This window comes from Agelaius phoeniceus, chromosome 5, assembly GCF_051311805.1.
Source record: "Agelaius phoeniceus isolate bAgePho1 chromosome 5, bAgePho1.hap1, whole genome shotgun sequence".
In the NCBI taxonomy this organism is placed as follows: Eukaryota; Metazoa; Chordata; class Aves; order Passeriformes; family Icteridae; genus Agelaius; species Agelaius phoeniceus.
In genome coordinates this window covers 46,964,690-46,986,416 of record NC_135269.1, presented here as the reverse complement: position 1 = coordinate 46,986,416, position 21,727 = coordinate 46,964,690, and the positions used below count along the sequence as shown (strand labels likewise).

The window sequence follows — 21,727 nt, the reverse complement described above, 5'->3', positions numbered from 1 at the left end:
GTGCAGTCAGTTTATGTCAGCAAGTTGACCATTGAGGCTCACTACCATTAGTCTGTGCATCTCTATGTTCCCTACTGAATGAGGCAGAGGAATCAAATATAGATTACACTGGTAGTGTAAACATCCATGGCATGAATCTAAATGCTGACTTAGTGGTTCAGTCCTGACACCAGGGAATTCTACTGATTGTGCTGGTTGTGGTTGTTCTTGTTGCCCTACTTTGTACACTCAGAAGAGCATAACATGCCATCAGGCTGAGTTATACAATACAATAATCCCATTATTGTGGGGACACATATTACAATTGGGAAATAAAATATCAATGAGGTACCCATCTGTGTTTTTCTATGCTGCTGTGAACTTTGGTGTCTTGCCACTAAGAGAGGGCAGTGTTTTGAATTTGCATTCCAACAGTTTTGCAACTTAATTCAAGCTTTTTTTGGAGGGGGGAGGATGGGAGGAGAAAGTGGTGTTGAGTTTTTGCTTGTTTGTTTTGGTTTGGTTTTTTAAATTAAAATTTTGTTGGTGTTCCAATAGAGAGATTTATCAAAATTAACTAATGGCCTCCTGTTTCAGATTCTTTTCTTTATTTGAATGATATAATCATTACATGTGCTCTGTTTGGAGATAAGCATGTTTATTTTTGTGAGTTGTCTCTGATTTTGGCATTTATAGGCACAAGAATATATCTTTAAATACATAGTTCAATCAAGAAGATTATTCTCTATTGCTACTGGTGGACAAAATGAGGAGGAATTTCGCTGCTGTATTCAAGAGCTCCTTATGTCAGTGCGCTTCTTCCTGTCCCAAGAGAGCAAAGGAACTAGTGCTTTATCCCAGCTACAAGTAAGTGTTATGGCTTGTTGGCATTTTCCACATCCAGTGTGAAAAATGTGTGCCTGTTCAGAAAGAAAATGTATTTTTGCCAGAACAAAGTGGTATTTTCAACTTTCCATCCTACAGTGTGAAATTTTCATACCAGCACCTTCTAAATATGCTTGGAATAAATAATCTTAAAGCTGACATTTTATATTGAATTATAATAATTGTGTTGATGGATACAAATAAAACAATTTATCTGTTTTGGTTTTTACCAAAGAGTTTGAGCCATACAAAAGACTACTATCAGAGTTGTCATGCTTTACAGAAAATTTTTTTAAGTCTTGATGAACCATATGGTTTAATACTCAGATGATATCTTTATTTCCCTTGTGACTACAAAAATGGGCTAGTGCTGCAGTGTAGAGGCAAAACACAGGAGACAGCACTCTACATTAAATGCTCATAAATATACCATCCTCTTCCCACGTTTCTGTAAACAGAGATGGTTAAGATCCTGTTAAGAATTAATGTTTTCCAAATTTCTGTAGAAAACTCTTCCACCAAGAAAATGGCAAATCAGAGAGAACAGAGTTAGAAACGTAGTTCTTCCATCTCATATCCTGTTAGCAGCTGGAGTCAAAAGGCAACAAAAGAATACAAATAACCACATTTAGAATTATTCTTCAGTATTAACTCATGTTAGTCATGTGCCAATGTGGCACAATCAGCAGGATTTAGAGTAGTAGAAGGGAATGTCAGTTTTAGCTTCTTTCCTCTGGCATTGTTCTCCTTATTTTTACAATGTTTTGTTTTTAAATTCATCAATGATCTTCTGACCCATTTTAAAGATTGTTGAAGGGAACCAGGACTACCAGTGCTGCCTCACTCCAAAATAAAAATGTTCAGTATTTGAAAAATGGAAGATACAGAGACTGTTATACTACTTACCTTAAAACAAAGTAAACCAACCCACACAAATATTTTTTGTATCATATCAGCTAGATTCTGCCATCCTTTTTAAAAATTTTCTCTCATAGAGGCATATGTGTATTTAAAGAATAAATATTTTTGTTCTGAGTTGAACTTGCACTTTGTCCTGGGAGGGATTAGCAATCATTAACTATTACTTAAAGGAAATAGTCACAAGTATAAGTCTGTTAATGAATGTGAGCCTATTCATTCTGAAAATAAAACAATTTTAAAGCTATTACCTACCCTGGAAGCCAGGCATTTCTCTAGAGTTACTTAAATTTCTATAGTTTATTAAATTCTGTAAATGTCAAAACTGTTCTGACTGTCCATTTTTACCCTAGGCTGTGTTTCTCAGCTCATTCCCATCAGTGTACTCAGAACTTCTGAAGCTCTTTGATGTGAGAGAAGTGGCAAATTTGGTTCACGATGCCTTGGGCAGCCTGCCAACAGTCATGCATGGGGATGAGTCCCTTCAAGCTGTTAAACTGCAGAGCATTGGGAAAACTGTGGAGAGTCACCTGTACACTAACCCAGGTAAGGTTACTCTGGGCTGCCTGCAGAGGAGGAGCTCAGACTGTGTGCTTTGTACCTGGGCCAGCAGGTGCTGAAGGAAATAGTGTTCAATGTTTCCAAGCAGGCTGAAGCCTTGACCATCTGTTTAGATACAGTAATTGAAATTAATATCATCCCTCTGAAAGTAATCTTTAAAATATACTAGACTGAAGAAAGTATGTCTCTGCAGAGGCATTACCACTCTATGGAAATTAGGGAGGAAAGATATGCTGTGTATTAAATGTTAATGTTGCATAGGGAAGTCACAAGGATTGCCCAAAGTCTAAGATTGCCCTCTTTCTAATTATGCCAAGCACATACTTGAAAAGCTCTGTGTCATGATTTTTTCCTTGTCTTTCTGTATAATATTTGTAAAGGGCAAATATTAGCATTTAAAACAGTCAGCTAATTTGACTTCCTGCATAGAAGAAAAATTAGGACAGTGAGTGATGGCTCAGAGTTCTGATTATTGCACCATTCCTTGCACTCATATCCAGTGGCTGACACTGCAGCTGACAATTAGCAGGAAAAAGAGTAAGTCAGACAAATATTCTCCAAACTTTCTCACCTAGTCCTTGGTGAATCCAGAGGTGAATGAGCCAGCTCTCCTTTTCTGTAGTACCACATCTCTCCACCTAAACAGATCAAGATAGAGGGATATTTAGATTCTGGGCTTGTAAGGAATATATCTAAAGCTGTGATATATGTGGTGGCTGTTTGAATAACTGGCACTATTGCCTCCCATGTAGTGTTGCAAGTCATTGCAAGATGCTTTTTGCCCATTTGGTCTGGTAAAACAGAGTTTCTGATCATTTTATGAAGCTTTTGCAAAAATGGGATACTTGAAACAGGTGAATGAGGATGCTCAGTTTTGCCTGAGGTGCCTCAGGCCATGTTGTGTGTAAGAGTTGGCTGTTTACAAGTCACGTGTTGCTACATGTAGACTTTTGGGACATTTTCAAAATGTAGTTCATGATGCTGCATTTATGTGTAAGTAGTTCACAGAGTGGATGGATGGCACCTCAGGTGAGGTGCCAAATGCTGTGTGGGCTCATCAGGAAGCTATTTAGAGTTAACCAAGAATAAACACCTTAGCACAGGGCTGCTCCTGATTTCTTCTGACCTACTGGACTGAGGGATTTGAGTTGTAGCTGGAAGAGAGGATCTGTGGCCCAAACAGTAGTGCTCATACACGAAATGTGTGAAAGAGCCACTACTACTGCTCTGTGAGAGCTGTGGAGTTGAGGAGTGATTGGATTGAGCTTTCTATCACCTGCTTGCCAGCACAGTACCCCAGCCACAGAATCACAGACTGGTTTCCAGTGAACCCTTCATCTTGTTGATGGATTGCCAGATAGTCAAGAATTCAATATGTGTAAGGCCTAAGAGAATGCAGGGAAAAGGAGCTATCCCCTGTAATCCAGGAGCTAAGTCTTTTTTATACAAATAGAAAAGGCCTGCTTTATTTCTCCAGCTGAAGGCATTAGCTCTGTTTTTTCATCCAGCAGGAATCAATAAGCAGATTTAGCAGTGGGAATCAGAAGGTGGCACTTTTATAACCGCAGCTCTGCACATTGGCAATTTCTCTTCCCAGTTACCCTTTGACCTTAGAAGTACTGCAGTGGATGGGTCACTGGCAGCTGTGCACATTTGACATCTCAGAACACCAGGGACAACCCTTGGCTAAGCCAGGTTCTGAGGTAGAGAGAAAGAATATGCTGCCTTGGTTTCTTTGAGAATCTTCCCCCATTTGTGGTGCTGCAGGCAGATAGGAGCTCTCAGGGCAGTCCTGATGAAAACCTGCTGAGGCACTTGCAGAGTAAGCAGTCACTGGAGAAAGGCTATTTATTGCCTAGTGTTGGGCTTCTCTAACACTGGTTTTCAACTGATTGATGGTCATTTGCTTACTGCCTTACAGCCTTTGATCATTATTTTCTTTAGCAGGAAGATACAGAGGTATACCTGAATAAATAATAAGCATGAAACACCCATTTAAAAAGAGCAAGCAAGCTTTTATTTCAAAAATACGAATATACTTAAATAGTGTGTACAAATGGGCTTGTCCATGTGATTTGTCTTTTATTATAAAGATGACAAGACAATGAAAGCAAGGGGATAGTCAAGCATAACAAGATTAGTGCTGTGTTTCAGTAAGCAAGAGAAACATTAAAGAAATAAAATCTCAGAATAAATATATCTTCTTCTTCCTCATCAAAAAAGTAGAGGAAATAATTGAGGGGGAGAAAGTGTTTCTAGAAAGTGTAATCCACAACCAATGGCTGCATGGCAAAATTGTTTTAAAAGAGTAATTTTCCAGCTAGAGAAATCCATTTTTAGCATATAATTGCATTAATGAACAAAGGGAGTAGATTAATATATATCTATAATGCAACATATAATCATTAAAATTTTAATAGAGGAAATTATTCAAGTACATTTCCATGGGAATAGAATTTCTTAATTATGGAAAATATTTTAAAACAACAACCAAATGAAAACAGGTGATATCCTTCCCATTTATCAAGTTGTGAATAGGTGTTAAAAGTGTTATCACAAGTGTAAGTATTAGGGTTCTTCCCATTTCATATTTTCTTTAATTGTAATAAGAAGAAGCAGAAGTAAGTCGCATGTTAATTATGTTCTTGCATAATTTTCAGCAAAATCAGGGCAGCAAATAACACCAAAGAGCTGTGTTTAGAAAATGAAAGAGTGGAAAGGCAAACTATTTTATGTAGAAATAAATAGTCTAAGTTGCTCATACTCAGTAGGAGTGAGGAATCTGTAAAAGTAAAAATTCTGAAAGAAATCTGAAAATACTGCTGCTGGCTGTAAAGTAGAACTTTTTGGTAGAGTAACATAAGTTCCTGCTGAAGTCTGTCAGAACCTTGGCCTATAAATGGATCCTGTCACATGGCAGGAACACTAGAGCATAATTTCTCATTGTTATGATTAGAGACTTTACTGTTCTACTTTTTTTTTAATTAAGTTTGGATGACAGTTCAATAAATACTTAAAATTTCTTTTATATCTAGTATATTCCACACAGTGGTGTTTTTCTTCATCCATGATATAACAGAGTGACTTTCAGCATATTGTTTACTCTTCAAACATTTGCTCATGATTGTGAAGTAAAAGCTTCTGCTTATCAAACCTTTTTGTTAAAGCTAGCAAAAGCTTCTGCTTATCAGAAATAAGACTGAAGACATATTTGATAGATGTATTAAAATTAAATTACTCTATGAGGAGTTCCTATTCATGAAATTTTTCATTTGTTCCAGATTCTCGATGCATTCTTCTTCCAGTAGTTTTACATCATCTCCACATGCATTTGCAAGAGCAGAAGGACCTTATAATGTGTGCCCGTATCCTTAGCAACATATTTTGCCTCATCAAGAAGAACAGCTCAGTGAGTAAACACCATGTCACATCCACTTGAACTTCTTTATATGGCTCAGTGACATTTAATGACACAAGCTGGACCTTGCCCAAGAGCATTTTAAGGAGTTCTCTGTGTAATGAATCTACATAAACATGCCATTTTGACTTTTTCATGACCCTTTTCTTTCCATGCATGAGTATTTTAATTGTATCACACAGTGTTCTGACAAGCTTTTGCACTTCTTGAGCATTGTGTTGGAAAGAAAGAAATGTCTGCTTTCTTTAGGGGCATTTTTTATTGTGGGCTGTGTATTCTTAGGGGACACAGGGCTGATCTAGATCAAGAGATTGATATGAGTATTGCAAGGGAGATTGCACTTGGTTGCTAGTCGATAAACTTTATGGCCAGTTTCTGAAGTTTGTTAATTAATGTGTGAAAGCTGCATATGAGAGCTTGCTCAGACAGGTGTATTGCAAATGGGAAGGTGATGATATGTTCTGACAGACAACAGGATATAAGGCAATTAAAACCAAGCATTGCCTGTAATTAGTGCAATACATGCATGTCAAGGGCAGCATATGTTACCTTGTAATGCTTAGTGGGAGCTCCTTTATGTGCTCCTTATTTCACACCACTTCCAGCAATTAAATTTGCTCCGTCAGTGCTTTGATATGGATGTGGCTTGCACCTTTGGCACTGCAACAACATATTCCTTCCAGCTGCTCTTAGATAAGTATAAAATCTCATCACAAGACAGTGATAGATACTAAAGCAGAGCTGTGGTTCTGGCCTGGGACAAAACTTTACATGTCTGGTCTGCATTTCACAAGATCTTCCATTTGGAGTCACCAAGCCAGAGATGTACACAATTACAAGTGGATATCTACATAAGACTCTCCCAAATGTTCAGGATATGCAGATACTATTTTTAATATTCTTTGAGTAATTGAGATTATTAAGAACTTGGTGACTTTGGCATGTTTTTTTGGTACATCAGTACAGAATTTCAGTCCTTCCTTTATAATGAAGATGATTTTGAGATTGGGGGAACAAGTGAATTTGCAGTAAGGCAGCTTTGAAAATTAAGGCTGTTGCTCATTCCAAAAGTAGTTTGTAGTAGTAAAGAGAAGGGTCCTCATGGTGGATGCAGTTCCTAAATATACTGTGTACTGTCTGTTGTCATAAGGAGCCAGTTTAACAGTTCTTTGATGCTAGATGAAGGGATAAAGAACATGGATTGATACTAGATTCAACTTAAGTCTAAAAAGGAATTTTGAGTGTTGTTACAAATCATATGCTTTAGGGTGTCTAGGAAGCAAAAATAAACAAAAGAAAAAATCCAAATCACTCCTACACCTCAATGTCAGCAAAGTTGATCTATTTGTCAGTTGAGTTTTAGCTTGGTTGTGTGCATTTGATTATTAGGTGTTTCTTTCTGTGAAGAAGGGTCATGGTAAACAAGGGATAAAATTGTTCAGATTAAGATAGTGGTTTCTGCTGCAGTGGAGACTTAAAACATTGAAGCAGGGAAAGCATATTTCCATTTGAATTAAAAAGGAGAAGTAACTACAACTTGACTTTATCCAGTGTTTTCATGCTGGTAACTGAGGTATTCACGGTCTCTTTTGGCAGTGAACACTTTGATTCCTTTGTTTTGATGTTGTGTGCAAGCAGTTGTGGGCTCACATAAATGACTGATTTGTTTGTGCTGCTCAGCTGCTGGGAAGCAGCATAGCTGGGCCTTACTGATGAAGCATGTCCTGAAGGTTGGGCACCATCTGCTTATTTCTGCTGATAGTTTCAAAGTGTAAAACAGGATTTTGCTTTTTTGGATTTTAAGCCTTTCTTGGCAATTTCCCCAGAAGATATATAAGTGTTACCTATAAAAATCTTGCTCAAAAAGTTTTTTGTATATTATTTACTGCTTTCTTCTAAATGTCAAGTGAAGAAAATAGAGCTATGGTAATTTGATAAATATTTACATATTCAAAGTTATCCCTGTAACTGTGCAATTAATGGAAAACTGTTAGGAAAAAAAGAATAGAATTAAACAATATCTAACAACAATTAGGCAATAGTCCTTGTTTCTTGAATGTAGCATTCATAGTGAAAGTGTAATTTGTTTCTACAACTCCATCAGAGGAATTATAATTGTGGTCATATTTCTGTTTTAAAATCTTAAATGTTTTATTTCTTATTTAAGGAAAAATCAGTCCTGGAAGAAATTGATGTGATTGTAAACAGTTTGCTAGATATTCTATTAAGGACCATACTAGAGATCACCAGCCGACCACAGCCATCAGGCTCTGCTATGCGCCTCCAGTTTCAAGATGTGACTGTAAGTTTCTTGCAATGAAAGAGCTCACAATTGTCACTGGTTGGGCTACTAGACTTGTGACTATATTGTCTTTATATTGTAATTCACAGTGTTAGATTTTGTGTATAAAAGAGTGAATGAGGAGGACAATGAAAACATTTCTTGCATTCTACTAATTTTTAATGAATATAGTAACTTTTTCATTAAGTTTATTTATAGATTGTGACCAAAAAAACCCAAAACAAAACAAAAAAACAAGCCCAAAACATAACATTTCTTTTGAAACTTTCAGGTTAGTAATGAGTTCAGTATGTTCCTTTTGTTTGCAATATAATAGCTTTCTGAAACTCTCCTTCAATTTGAATTCCTGAAAATAGAAGAGAACCAATCAATAATAGTTCCTAAAATGCATACATTTTTTCATGATGAAACAACTCTAAAGATGCCTGCAGAATCTGTGATAACTTGTACTAATCTAAATTTATTACTTGAGAGGCATTTTGTTGTTCTCTGGGCTGAGCATTTGAGCTTTGTTTTTGTCACATGAAGCTGAGCATACAGGATAGATTTAGAAGATTAGCAAATGATGTTTTGGTGAACCTGCTATAACAACTCATGGAAATTAGAAGATTGAAATACAGGCATTTACAGAAAATTTTGTGATGAGCGTTGATCAAATAAAATGAAATGTTACTTTGCTTTGTTTGCAGCAAGGATTTCACTTTGCTTTTTAAGGGAAAATTGGTTCTAATATAGCCAGGGATGTAACCCCAAGAAAATGTGAGGGGGTTAGCATTTAGTGCAGAAAACATACTATGCTGAGTGATTTATCATCTCATACATTTATTAATTAATTGCTCAGTGTTTACATTGTAATAGTTTTGTTAATGAATAGAGGGTTGCTTTTCAAACCAGAATTTCCTCTGAGATCAAACATTTCAAAAGCATTTAATAACTGCAGAAAAAAAAATGTGTTGCCACGTTGGTTTTTTTTTTTTTTTGCTTGTTTTCTCTCTTACTTTAGACCCACAGAGAACAAACTCTATATGGAGTATTTTATGGAGCTGACCAAGCTCTGTAATAAGATGACATTATGCTTAATCACTGTGGTTCAACAGCAATATGCATATAAGAGTTTGGGAGGTTTTTTCTTTAAATTACAAAATTGCAAATGTATGCCATGTGGCATATCAGGCCACCACAAGGAAATCAAAGCTAAAGAAAGGATGGTAGTGTTAGACTATTAGTATAGCAAGGCTCTTATTTTATTGGCTTGTTATGAGATATCCCCTTGCTTGCAGATTAAGTTTTCATTAAACACCATGACAATGTAATTCTTTTACACCATCAAAAAATTAGACTCTGAAAGTGCTTTCAAGTTGCAAAATTTTCTTTTATGCATGAGAAAAGCCATGTTATTGTCACTGCAAGCTCTCAAAGAATACTTAATGTGGAAGTGACTCACAGCACAGCATAAGGCAATTATATACATTTATGTAGAAATATCATGCAGTATGGGCTTCTGGCAGCACATGGAGCCAGATTCTTGGAACTATTTGTAGAGGATGTATGGTATGGTACTCAATGTGAGTACAGCAGTAGAGTCTGTTCCAGTATGTTGCCATTATTTCAAACTGCATGTGTCATAAAAAATTCCTTGTGAGATGTGCCATGGGAGCACACTTAATAAAATTCTCTCATAGATTTGAATGGGACATAGTCCTCCTTGTGCAAGTAGTCCCAAACCCATCTGAGTGTGGTCTCCTAGGCCCATGTGTCACTGTTTTTCTTCACCAAGAAACAGCATCAGATCAGGCAGCACTGGGCTTTGTGCTGCTGTGACTCCACCATTTGTTTCAAGCAGCTTTGGGAGCTGGATATCATTTAATTTTCAGTCAGCAGCCTTGTTCAGTGGTAACCTGCAAGGTGGGTGTGATACTTTAAACTGAGCATGAAGCAGACCTGGCTTCAGGGTGACAGTGTTGTGGATGTTGCATTGGCAACCGTGGAATTTAATGCAATGGTGAAAGTGAAATTTCTACTTTGTTTTGTCACTGAATTAGACCTTTGAACTTCCTTCAGAAAAAATGCATTTGCATATAAAGAATTGGCAGAAAGCAGTCCAATTAAAGTGAACTTGAATTGATTTTAGATCTTGAAAGTTCAGTCCCTCAGAACCTAAATGAGCTGCAATTTAATTGAAAGCTCCATGGCTTTTAATAATTGTGCTCCTGAAATAAGACACAAAAAATTACTTAAGGAATCTACCTAAGTGATTTTAGTGTACTGCTTGGCTTGACTTTTGACACTGGAATTGGGCCCTAATTTTTTTTTAGCAAGGTTGTTATGTGTGTGGAATTTGCTTTTGTGCATGATTTGAAAGTTAATCTGTGGCCAACACTGGCAGAAATCCTACAACATACATTTATGTTGAGCTCAACAAATGAGGTTGAATGTGCATTGCTATTTTAGAAACCAGCCTGTATAGCTACCTACATTCAAATTAAAAGCTCAAATTTAGAAGTCAGTTAACAATAAGCTTAAGTTTATACTTTTATAACACTAATCTGTCTGTCAACTATAATAGTACAGCTCTCTATAATAGGTTGTGATTTTTAATATACTACTATATAAGTTGAAACAAATGTGGAAACACAGAAAGAAGGTGACTAAAAAGGACTGCTTAAAATGCCTAGGCAGGGAAGGAATTTTGTAACTCAAGCTAGCAATGGGATATACAGATATTTACAAGACAGCAGCTGTAACATTTATGTTTATGCCCAGAGCATGAATATTAAGAGATATTGTAGCCTTAGGATATTGTTTTGTCTATGTTTCTATGAATGCTATGTTTACTGTAAAACAAAGAGAAGTAAGAAATTTAGAATCATTTAGAATCACTTCAGTGTAAAGTATCACCATGTTGCTAGTGAAAGCAATCACCTCACACATGATTACCATGTATAATCACAAATGAATTAGGCCTTCCAATGAAAAATCTAGAACAGCCATTCCTGTGAAAACACACTGCTTCTTTTGAATATCATTTTTCTGTTTTTAATGAAAGACAGAGGAAAATATTCCCAAAATTTCACTTGCTAAGCTAATGAAAGGCACCATTTTAAAGTACTGTTATCACCTGTCTGTTCTCTCAGTCTCATTCTCCATTCCTGATGCAGGCAAAAATATATTTCCCATTCTTTAGCAAGCTTGTGAGATTTCAGAATTGTTCTTTCTAAGCATTAGGATGCAAACCAAACCTTTGACTCTTCCCTGTCCTCATCAATTCTGCAGTCAGACCTGACTGATACCATTCAGTGTTTCTTCCCAGTCCAAAACTGAATAAGCAGACAGGAAAGGGTGAATGGAAGAGCCTGTTCCTTCCTATAATATCTTGGCTGTTTATCTGCTCCCTGGAGATACCCAGTGCAGTTCTCTGCTCTTTCAATGAGAAATTCTACTGTAAGCCCAAAGAAATTTCTGATCAAAACATTTTTGAAGTTTGTTCAGTCCTACGAATGAGTTTTCTTTTTGACAAATCTTGGGGGTTTGAGATGACAGAATGTTTTTAATAATTCCCAGCTAATTCCTTTCATCTCTTCCCTAAAGGAAAACAATAGCATTCTTCCCAGAATTCTTGCAAAATATGTTTGTTTATATTTGTTTCAAAGCTGAGTTGACTAAAGAGGTTGTAATTTTGGAAATCTAAGTAATTTGTTTAAAAACAGATACGAGGAAAACAAATAAATAACAAATAAAAATTTTACTGGTTTAGCCCTTCTGGAACTAATTAAAATACATTTTTCTAAGCAAATAAACTCCATTTAGGGAAAAATATTTCCTTAAATGGGAAGGAAGTGCAATCAATGTATTTTCACAAAATGTGGAGTTGAAGCCTAATTGTAGAATAATTTCCCTTGCATTTGTTAATTATTTTCAAGTGCTTATAATATAAGAGTTTAAGCTCAAGTGCAGAAAACATTCTAATATTTCTCCTCTTGGCTTATCTGAACAGGGGGAATTTGTCTCCTGTTTGTTGTCACTCTTGCGACAAATGACTGATAGACATTATCAGCAGCTCCTTGATAGCTTCAACACAAAGGAAGATCTGAGGGTGAGTAACAGAATTGTGTTTCCACTTACTTAGGCCTTTTTATTTTTCTTTTTGATTTATCTCCCTTTAAGATGTCCCTGTGCTTTGATGAATCGCTTCAGTATTTAAATGCAATGTGTTTTCCAGATTAGCTAACTATTGCACAGCTTTTATTGGGAACTTGAGTCCACTCTCACAGTGGGGCAAGGCTGTTATTGCTTCTGCAATGACAACAGAGTGAATTTGGATGGAGGAAACTATAAATTTTCTTTAAAGCCATGAACTTATCCTCTAAACCTCTCCTAAAGATTGTGTCAGTCTAAGGTTACACTGCTCTTGTTAGATTCTTACTGTCAGACAATTGGGGGATTTTATGTTTGGCTTATTATACTTGCTTATTTTTTTCATTCATTAAATTATGTATGGCAATAGCAAACGTGCAGCTTGAGAAATGCATAATCAACTAACTCTTCATTTTTCTTAGCTGTGCAGCATGTCCACTGGCAGGAGGATGTGTCAGACATCTAATGTCTGTCTGCTCATTTCAACCATAGAAAAGAGTAGCTGCAGAGGTCTCTTAAGACAACTTCTACCAGTTTCAGGAATTGAGTTACTGGGTTTGTGGACATAAAATATTTTAAATTCCTTTATGGAGGAGGGGTGGGATTAAAAAAAAATTTCTTGAAGTTAAGATTTCCTGCATAAATGTAACCACTAAGATTTCCATTCTACTGGACCCTGGAAAGTTATATAGTACCAAATTTGATCCATACAAAAAATCTTAAGTAATCATTTATGCACATTATTTAGCTAGTAATCATGTCCTAATGTGATAATATATTTTAGGTGTTACTCCTTAATTACCATTTGATATACTTAAGTGCTGCTGGGAAGGGGAGTCTAGTCATGGTGCAATTTCAGATTTACTTAAATTCCTGATAGCTGCTTAGAGCTGAAGAGAGCATATCATTTATGAGTGTCTTTTCTTTGAGTGAGGTGGTCATATAGAGCTTGACAGATAAGAAAATGCTGCTAAGAAGTTATAAGAAATCAAGAGCACTACCTAGGAGGTGTATAGGGTGAATTATTGTTATATAAGCAATACAGCATCTATTTTCACCTAGCATAGTTGCTATCCTTAGGCAATTTTTTGTAAATATTATGAAACCTAGGCATTTTTAGTTGAAATATTTTACCTTTTGTTTGAGTTCCGAAACTCTAGGTGTTCCTAGAGGTTTCAGGCTTTATTTCTGTTTGATATATCTGTGAAATACAGTGTTGAGTTTATTCAAACTTTTCTTCCTTCTAGAATATGAAAAATCTCTGAAATTAATGCTTGAATGGTGTTTGATTTGACACATTGAAATTCCCCCCACGCACATACCCTGCTATTACACAGAGACATATGGAAAGCAGCTGTAGCTGGTGCCATCAGCTATCACAACAGAGGTCTTAAGAACTCAAGTCCAGAATTTCTTATTTCCATTCAGATCTCATCGAATCAGCATCAGCTCAACCAGTGATTCAGTGGTAGTAGTCTGATCTTCATCAATGCAGCATTCCTTCTCTTCTGCATCTTAAATAATATATTGTTTTGTTCCCCTCACTTGGAAATATTACTGAGAGCAAGAGGGAAAGATGAGAGCTAGTGTGCGAGACCACCACTGCTGTTAATCATGAGCTGATTGTGTATGACTGGGCTATCAAAACCATCTTGCTACTTCCCTTTTTACTTTTCTGCTTTGATTGCTAAGTGTGGAATTTTCTTTGCTTTGAGATCTTAGGAAATTATATCAATATGGATAAATGAAAATTCAAAAGGTGCTAATATCAAAGATAAGGCATTTTTTCCCCTGAGATGCTTTAGAAGGTAAAATGGTAGCCTCAGTTAATCTAGTGGCCAGTTGGGATTTAAACTTCAGTGATAACTACCACCAGCTTGCTGGATTTCTGACTACTCATTTTGTCCCTAGTCAGTAGTATCAAAGTGAGCTGGGTCTTCCTGAAGCCACATTATGGGTTACAGATCTGATAGGATGTTTCCAAGGGAAACCTTATCTTATTTACAAGGGAGTGTAACCTAGGCTTTTGAATTGCTTTGTGCTCTGCCTTCTGGCTTTAGCTACCTCTGGTTATAATAACCATCTATACTAAATGATTAGGCACTGGGACCACATGGCATTTCATCTTTCTTCCAGACTGATTCTCAGGGTGACTATGTCAGTACTTGCATGAATGTATGTTTGCACAGCATTTGTGATACTGTTGATAAAAATACCCCCAGCAAATGACTTCTCCAAACAAATATTCACTCATGAAGATACTTGCAAAGAAGGAAAGAAGGTTTTGCAGTTCTCTTTTTTTGTTTAGCAGTGTATACCAAACTTACTAAAGGCTGTTTCCATCTTGCTAAACAAGGAGAAGCAAAATGGAGACTTTAAAGGAATGACACGTACACATATTTATATGACGTGCATCTAAGTGATGCCTTAAATGAGTGGTTGCTTATGCAAATATTCTCTTTTTCTTGTAAATATATTTATCTAAAGTAATTGACATGGTGACTGGTTTTTTGAGTTTCTTAAGAGAGGTTTTTTCCAGTCAAAGCAGAAGATAGGGAAAATATTATATTTGAAAACATGCAAATAAAGTAATAAAATAACTGACAGGGGTTTCATGTCTGAGTGGTAGAACCAGACAATATACTTCACTCTCTTTTTTGAAACCCTGACTTTAACAAGACAGTAATTTTAAATGGTTCCCTTTATCTTTCAATATTATTTTAAAGTTATGCTCTTTTTTCTTACCACAAAATGCTTTCTACTCCTAGTACATATATTTTACAGTAATTTGTAGAACCAGAGGCAACCTTCTAGGTGGATATTTGCTGCTGTGGAAAATCTCAAATATAATTTATGACAAAAGGTAACAGTGGAGTTAGGAATAGCAAAAGATCAGTGGGAAAGTGAATGTAAAAACTTATGTTAGCACAATGCAGCTTTGACCAAAGCAAGGTGGCTTTGATCAATATGTTTGGAGTTTTTAATTAATAGATTAAAAGAAGACAAAACAAGTGAGCAACTACCAGAAGGCCTAGTTTTTATTCATTGGCAGTGTACCCTACATAATGTGACAGAATAGAGATTTGATGAAGGAAAAGATAAGATTTCATAGGGATGGGTGTAAATCTTAGTAGTTCTGTCATCCCTCTCTTCCAGCTCAAGGGCCTGAGCAGGGTAAGGCGGGTGCCATACCCCAGCACCAAGTGGATTTATTCCCCTGCTCTCTAATGGCCCCTGGGACACAGGCTGTGTGAGATCCCTGGGCGTGGGGAGGGTCTCTGGTGGAAAAGCACAGTTCCAGCCACCATCCTTCCCCTGCTCTGCAGGGACATCCACTCACATATGGGACTTCTGAAAGGATGAGTTTTGGGGCAGAGGGGTAGTTCTAAAGCCACTCATTTAGGTGGCTTCTGATGTAGATTAAGAAAGCAGTGAAGCAGGGAAGATCTTGGAAAGGAACTGGCCAAGGGATGGATGAGTTGCCCAGGAACTACCAGCTCACTGTGGAACCACCCTCTTTCTTATTGGCTTTTGGCACTCTGGATGCTCTACAAAGCCTTGATATCATGTAGCCTGGTAATCCTACAGCATGAATCAAAGCAGTAGAACATGATGCAATTAGCTTCAAAGTGGACTGTTGACCCAAATGAAAATGCTTTATAGGTGTACCCCAAGAGATCCAATGAAGCCTCAGAGCTGGATGCAGCACTCCAGGTGGGTCTCACCAGAGTGGAGCAGTGGGGCAGAATCCCCTCCCTTGATGTGCTGGCGACACTACTCTTGATGCAGCCCAGGATGCAATTGGCTTTCTGGGCTGGGAGGGCACTTTGCCTGCTCAGTGCAGCCTCTCATGCACCCCAAGTCCTTCTTGGCAAGGCTGCTCTGCATCTGTTCCTCCCCCAGCCTGTGGTGATACAGGGGTTGCCCTGACCCAGCTGCAGCACCTTGCCCTGGGTCCTGTTAAAACTCATGGCATTCCCATGGGCCCACTTCTTGAGCTTGTCCAGGTCCCTCTGGATGGCATCCCATCCTTCAGGTGTGAAGTTGTTTAAGTGGTGGGAATTAGTACTAAACCTTATAGTTTAGTACCAATTTAGTACTACTAATAAGATAATATCTAGTATTATCTTACAAATAGGACTCGACCTCATGTACACTAAGTAGAAATATTAAGAGATGGTATTTAGAATATGTAAAAGACAAAATTACTTCCTTTTTGTCTTTTAAGATAGAAGACAGATGAGACATTAATTCTATCTGTACTCAACCAACCAAATGTTAGCTCACTTAATCTGCCGGCAAAAATGTTTTTTAAATGTTAAAATCTGTTACTAAATCTATATTTTGCAGCTAATATTGCTACATTGATGACATAATTTTCTCTTTTTTCAGTGAAAATTAGAAATAATTAGCCTGATATTAATGATTCAAAATGTAATGCCAGTGTCTACATTTGCTTTGTTTTTAAAGTTTGCTTGGAATAAAAGATGTATTCTGATTCTGGCCTAGTTACCCAAAGAAATGAAGTGCATATGATCTTTCTGACTGTTATTCTTAATGACTTTTGAACAAGCTATCTCAAAGGTGCTATGTTTCCACCTCACATAGCCCTTGGCTTTTAAATCTTCATACCACTGCATGGTTTTATGGTTTCCCAATAACATCCATTTGGCCTCTTTAGTTCAGTAGTCCACTGGTGAGATCCCTAATGGCAGAAACATGTATTGTGTCTGGACAGGAGATAAAAAGTGAATATGAAAGAATCTGGGATGTTGTTGGGAGGTGATTTGCAGCAACATTCAAGGTATTGCCATGTTGTTGGGATTATGGCACAGAGCTGTGCCATTACTCACAGGAGAGGGAGGTAACCTCTGCAAAATAAAAAGGCACTTAAGAACAAGGTGCAAACTTATAGAAAAAGGGCCTGGCATAGCTGTGTTGTTTGTAGAGGTAGGTACTTGTTTATCTGTAAAGCTGGTCACCTGCATTCAAAAGTACGTTATCTGCAGTGAGTATTATTTATACTCCTTAATACAGATAATTTTTTGGCATCTTGCTCAGAAAACAGGTTGTCTCTTTTATGTAATCTTCTCTGGTGGGTGGGTGTGGGGATCTCATCTGCCTTACCCAGTGCCTGTATTCATCCCCCTTTACAGTGATTCTCTAATGAAAGGCATCTGTTGTGCAGTGCCTGTCATCTACACTTTGATAAATGCACTCGAGAATATATTTTGGTGTTCAAAATTATTTGTATCTTCATCTCATCTGTGTTTCGGGGTAACTCTCTACAAATGATGTGGGCAGAATGAATACCAAACATTTCAAGGTCAGGTACTGCACTGATTCTGTTAGATGTGTTTATATCACTTGCCTCATGCTCTTCATGTTGTCAACAGCTCGATTTTCATACTAAAAGAATACTGGCAGTACCATACATAATCAAGATGGTTCCTTGTTGTTAGTTTTATTTGTGAAAAGAAAAACTGAAAAAAACCACGTGCGGAGAGGAATAGTTTAGTTATCTATTAGTGAGTTACATGACAAAGGAGATGATAATGCTAAAGGCTTTCAGGCAGTGTTTTCTACGTTCAAAGTAGCTCACAGGTGTTGACTGGTTTTTTTAGATCCAGCAAATGAAGCAGAAAGGTTAAGTGACCAGTGCACAGCCAGCCAGCTGCACTACCACTTATGGGGCCTGGGCATCTCTACTGGAGTCACTGGTCTTTGTCAAGTCAATGACAAAATTGTCCTTACACTCTCTCTGCTGCTTTTAGAATGAATCTTGAAAGTGATGAAAACCTGGCATGATTAAGGAGATATTCTGAACTCTCTGGTGTTTGTAAAGTGCTTTTTTGATTTGCAAATTGTTCTCAACATCGCATTTGTGGAAGTGTATGGGTGGAAACCAAATGCATCTTTGACATTTCTTTTATGCATTGCTGTCAATCAAATGGCACATTATATTATTTTCATCACTTTAGGAAGAAAGGATTAAATCACTATTTGAAAATTCTTGGGAAGTAATAAAAAAAAAGCTTTCAGAGGTTTATCTATGGTGAAAATAAGTGCAATTCTGCTATTTCTGTAATGATTTTTTTTCTCTGTGATTAAAATATTTTTAAAGCTCACTGCTCTTTTTAAAGCAGCAAAGACATATGACTACTTCTTTTCCTTCCAAAGGATTTCCTGCTGCAGATTTTCACAGTATTTCGGATACTAATACGACCAGAGATGTTTCCAAAAGACTGGACAGTGATGCGTTTGGTTGCAAACAAGTAAGGCATTTTTAATGTTATTAAAAAGTATGAGTAGTATTCACAGATCGTGATAAAAATAAAGTTATATGATGTTTGTAATAAAAATTTAATGTATTTTTTTTAAATGCTGGCTGCAATTTTTCTTTTTTTAATTTAAGATTTCAAATCTCTGCACTTCTTTTATACCACAAATTTATGATATAATCTATACCTCTTTCTTTCTGAATTTTGGTAAGCACATATAGCTGGAAAGTCAGAAACACTTTTACAGAATAAAGTTGCAAAGCATCAACAGCTTTGTTTTCCAAGTAACAAATGACAAGTCTCTAAGGAACTTCTTTTCAAATCTGTTTCTTGAAATTCTGAGTTGGTAAAGATCTGTTTGCTCTCAAGAAGAAATTGTCAACTGTAATATTGTTAAAGATGCTTTTGCATGTTTTTTCATTTAGTGTTTGTCAGAAAAATCACAAATCAGGAAATGAGGTACAGCACAAGGCAACAGTCATGTAAGGCTCTAAGCACTGCTGAGTGAGATTTTCAGATGAATCCTGCCCATCAGCCATTCTTTCTCTGCTCAGGCCTTATTTTTAAAGAAACAGGTTCCCAGCATTTCTAAGAAGTAATTACAACAGGTCTGAAACAATATATTAAGTTTTATTTAATGTCTGTTGCCACCTATCCTTTTTGCAGTCTTAGCTTTAGATCAGATAACCCAGCTGAGCAGTCAGCACAGTTATGCAAAGAGTGTCAGCAGAGGAAGGGTGCTGTGTTGGGAAACCTTGGAATCCAGAATGAAGGATTGACTTAAACTTTCATGACACATATTGCAATGCCTGATTAAAATTCAGTTTTAGCCTGCATTGTGCCTGCTAGCTTCAAGGCCAATTTAAATTTGTGGTGCTATACATACTACTAGTAGCAATATAATTCGTACAATTAAATTTAATAACAATTGGGTTTATGATCTGTATTTGTTATGTGTGTGTATGGATATTTAAGCATAACCGTACTTGTTCGAACTTTGTCATGACTTGAAACAATTTTTTTTTAATTTTTATTACCTCAGTGCTGCTAATCTTTTAAAGGTTGAATTCCAGAAAAAAAAGTTATTAATTAAAGAATGGATATGATAGTTTGTTTCTGTGTATGATATTAAACAAGGTATGACTGATACCAGTCTACATTTAGTAATTATGTTTAAGAAATAAACAGTGAAACACAAGAAAGAAGGAAGGAAAAAAAATAGGAACTTTTAGACAAAATGAATAATCTAAGACATTTTTATATATTCCAGTAACAGCTGGCTTGGCAGATGGCTTTGCAACAGCTGACATGTACAGAACTAAGGTTTAGGAACGACCTTGGCACATGCTACATGGCTGGTGATACTCAGATGATACCAAGTTCTGCAAAAGGAGCACTTTTCTTCTCCAATATTTCAGTAACCATAACACATCTCCCTTTATTAATTCATGTCATGTTGTTTCTGACCATCTAGGAGGTGAGTCTCTGCCCAGTTCTGTCTGGCAAAGAAGATAGGCAGAGGCTGACAATAACTGCTGGTGGGAATTGGCCACGAGGAGCTCATCAGACCAGCTAACTGATCCTGATAACACAATTGCATAAGCACTTCTGCCCACTATAGCAAGTGGGCTATAAGCACATCTTTACCAATTCAGCTTTGAATAATTGCTTGGCTAGGAATTTGTTCCTATGTGGAGGATGAGCTAGTTTGCTGTGAAAAAGGGGGTTGACCAGGTGTACTTAAATGTGTGGTGAAGGCTGAAGCCTCGTTATTCCTATGTCCCTATTCTGTTCCTTTTTGAGGCAGCAGAAAGGAAAATCTGCTTCTGTTCTCTTGTCAGCTGCAGAGTAGTTTTTCCAGAGCTGTTTCTGAATGGGAGCTTCTTGCTTTACCTCGTGTTCCTCACTGCAATGGCAGACTGCCTTCCTTCAGCTTCCTCAAAGTGTTCAAAAGCACAGAGTAGTAGCTTTGCTAGAATTGTTCCAGCCCAAAATATTTAAGTGCAAAGGAAATAGCCTAAAGGCAGGATGTGAAATTAGGGCACTGCTTGCCCCACAGAGAGAAGTGAGCTGTTCTTCCTGAGCATAGGAGGAGCATGGCTTTGAAGAATGCATGGGTTGAGATATGGAGGAAAGCTAGTTCGGGGAGGTTTAGTCTAATTGTGACTATTATTAGGCCTAGTTGGCTTGAAGTAGACTTCATCACTAGCACTTCATCAGCCAGAGCACTTCCAGGGATCTGAGACTCTTTGGAACTGAAGGCAAAACTTCTTGAACTCTCTGCTCCATTCATGTCTAAAAGAAAAAGCTCTGAGTTCTAGCCCATCTTTTTAAGAGCAGAATAAGGTGATCCAATAACAGTCCAGGTATTTTCAAACTTCTGCTTCCCAGGAATAAAGCAGGTGCTGTATTTCCTGTATGCCATGGCTGCCTTCTATCTGTCTGGCCTTTCACTCAGTGTAGCTCACCTGAAGGCAGTGTGTGTGTGTGTGTGTGTGTGTGTGTCATCACGTCACCCATCGCTGCCATCACATCAACAGCTGCGCTGCTTTCCTCCCTGTCCCCAGAGTGATATAAGAATTCAAACTGTCTGATATTTACAGGAAGAGAGATTTAGCCTGTCTGAGCCTAGGGAAGAAATAAGTCTTAGCAAGGATATAATCAAGGAGTAAGCTTTTCCTGAGGGAGAAATTACTTTCTTTTATTTTCTCTTACTTATGTATGCCGAACTAGAATTATGTGAAATATTTCTAAGTCTTAAAATGCCATAATTTTACAACATACAGTATTTACATATAAAAATCTCACTGCCCCCTGGCTCCTAGGGGCTTTTCTTCTTCCTAGTTGCAATATTTTCAGTAATTCTTTAGCATCTGATACTTGGATGCTGTCTGGGAAGTTTTTAAAAAACCCACCAAAACCAGAAGATAGTATGAGCTCAAGAAGTCAAATCTGTAACTGTTCAGAAATTAAGGTGTTTCAAGGTGACACATATATGATCTATAGCTGTGAATGTTCTGATGCCCAATGTGTGAAAGTATTAATGGCTAGCATTATAAACTGTCAATTGACTTCTAAAATTTGAGAAATAAAGTAATATTTAAAAAGGCAAACTTCGCACTAAAGCAGAGAAATGGATTTTTTAAATTGTATTTTGTAATGGAAAGAGAACATGCAAAAGCATCCTTAGCTCCTAACAGTTGGGCAAAGAGACAGAAATAACTCTGTTTAAAGCTTCATAACTGTGTA

General features: G+C 37.1%; 1 protein-coding gene across 4 annotated transcripts in view; it reads left to right on the top strand.

Moving 5' to 3' along the window:
• The window catches only part of DOCK4 (dedicator of cytokinesis 4), a 222,676-nt gene that overhangs the window by 150,944 nt on the left and 50,005 nt on the right, over positions 1–21,727 (top strand). For all 4 annotated transcript variants that reach the window (XM_077178944.1, XM_077178943.1, XM_077178942.1 and 1 more), the window contains exons 22-27: positions 676–846; positions 2,136–2,328; positions 5,625–5,752; positions 7,929–8,063; positions 12,058–12,156; positions 18,378–18,472. In XM_077178944.1, coding sequence (XP_077035059.1) covers positions 676–846; positions 2,136–2,328; positions 5,625–5,752; positions 7,929–8,063; positions 12,058–12,156; positions 18,378–18,472 — 821 coding nt within the window. The remainder of the gene's footprint in view (positions 1–675; positions 847–2,135; positions 2,329–5,624; positions 5,753–7,928; positions 8,064–12,057; positions 12,157–18,377; positions 18,473–21,727) is intronic.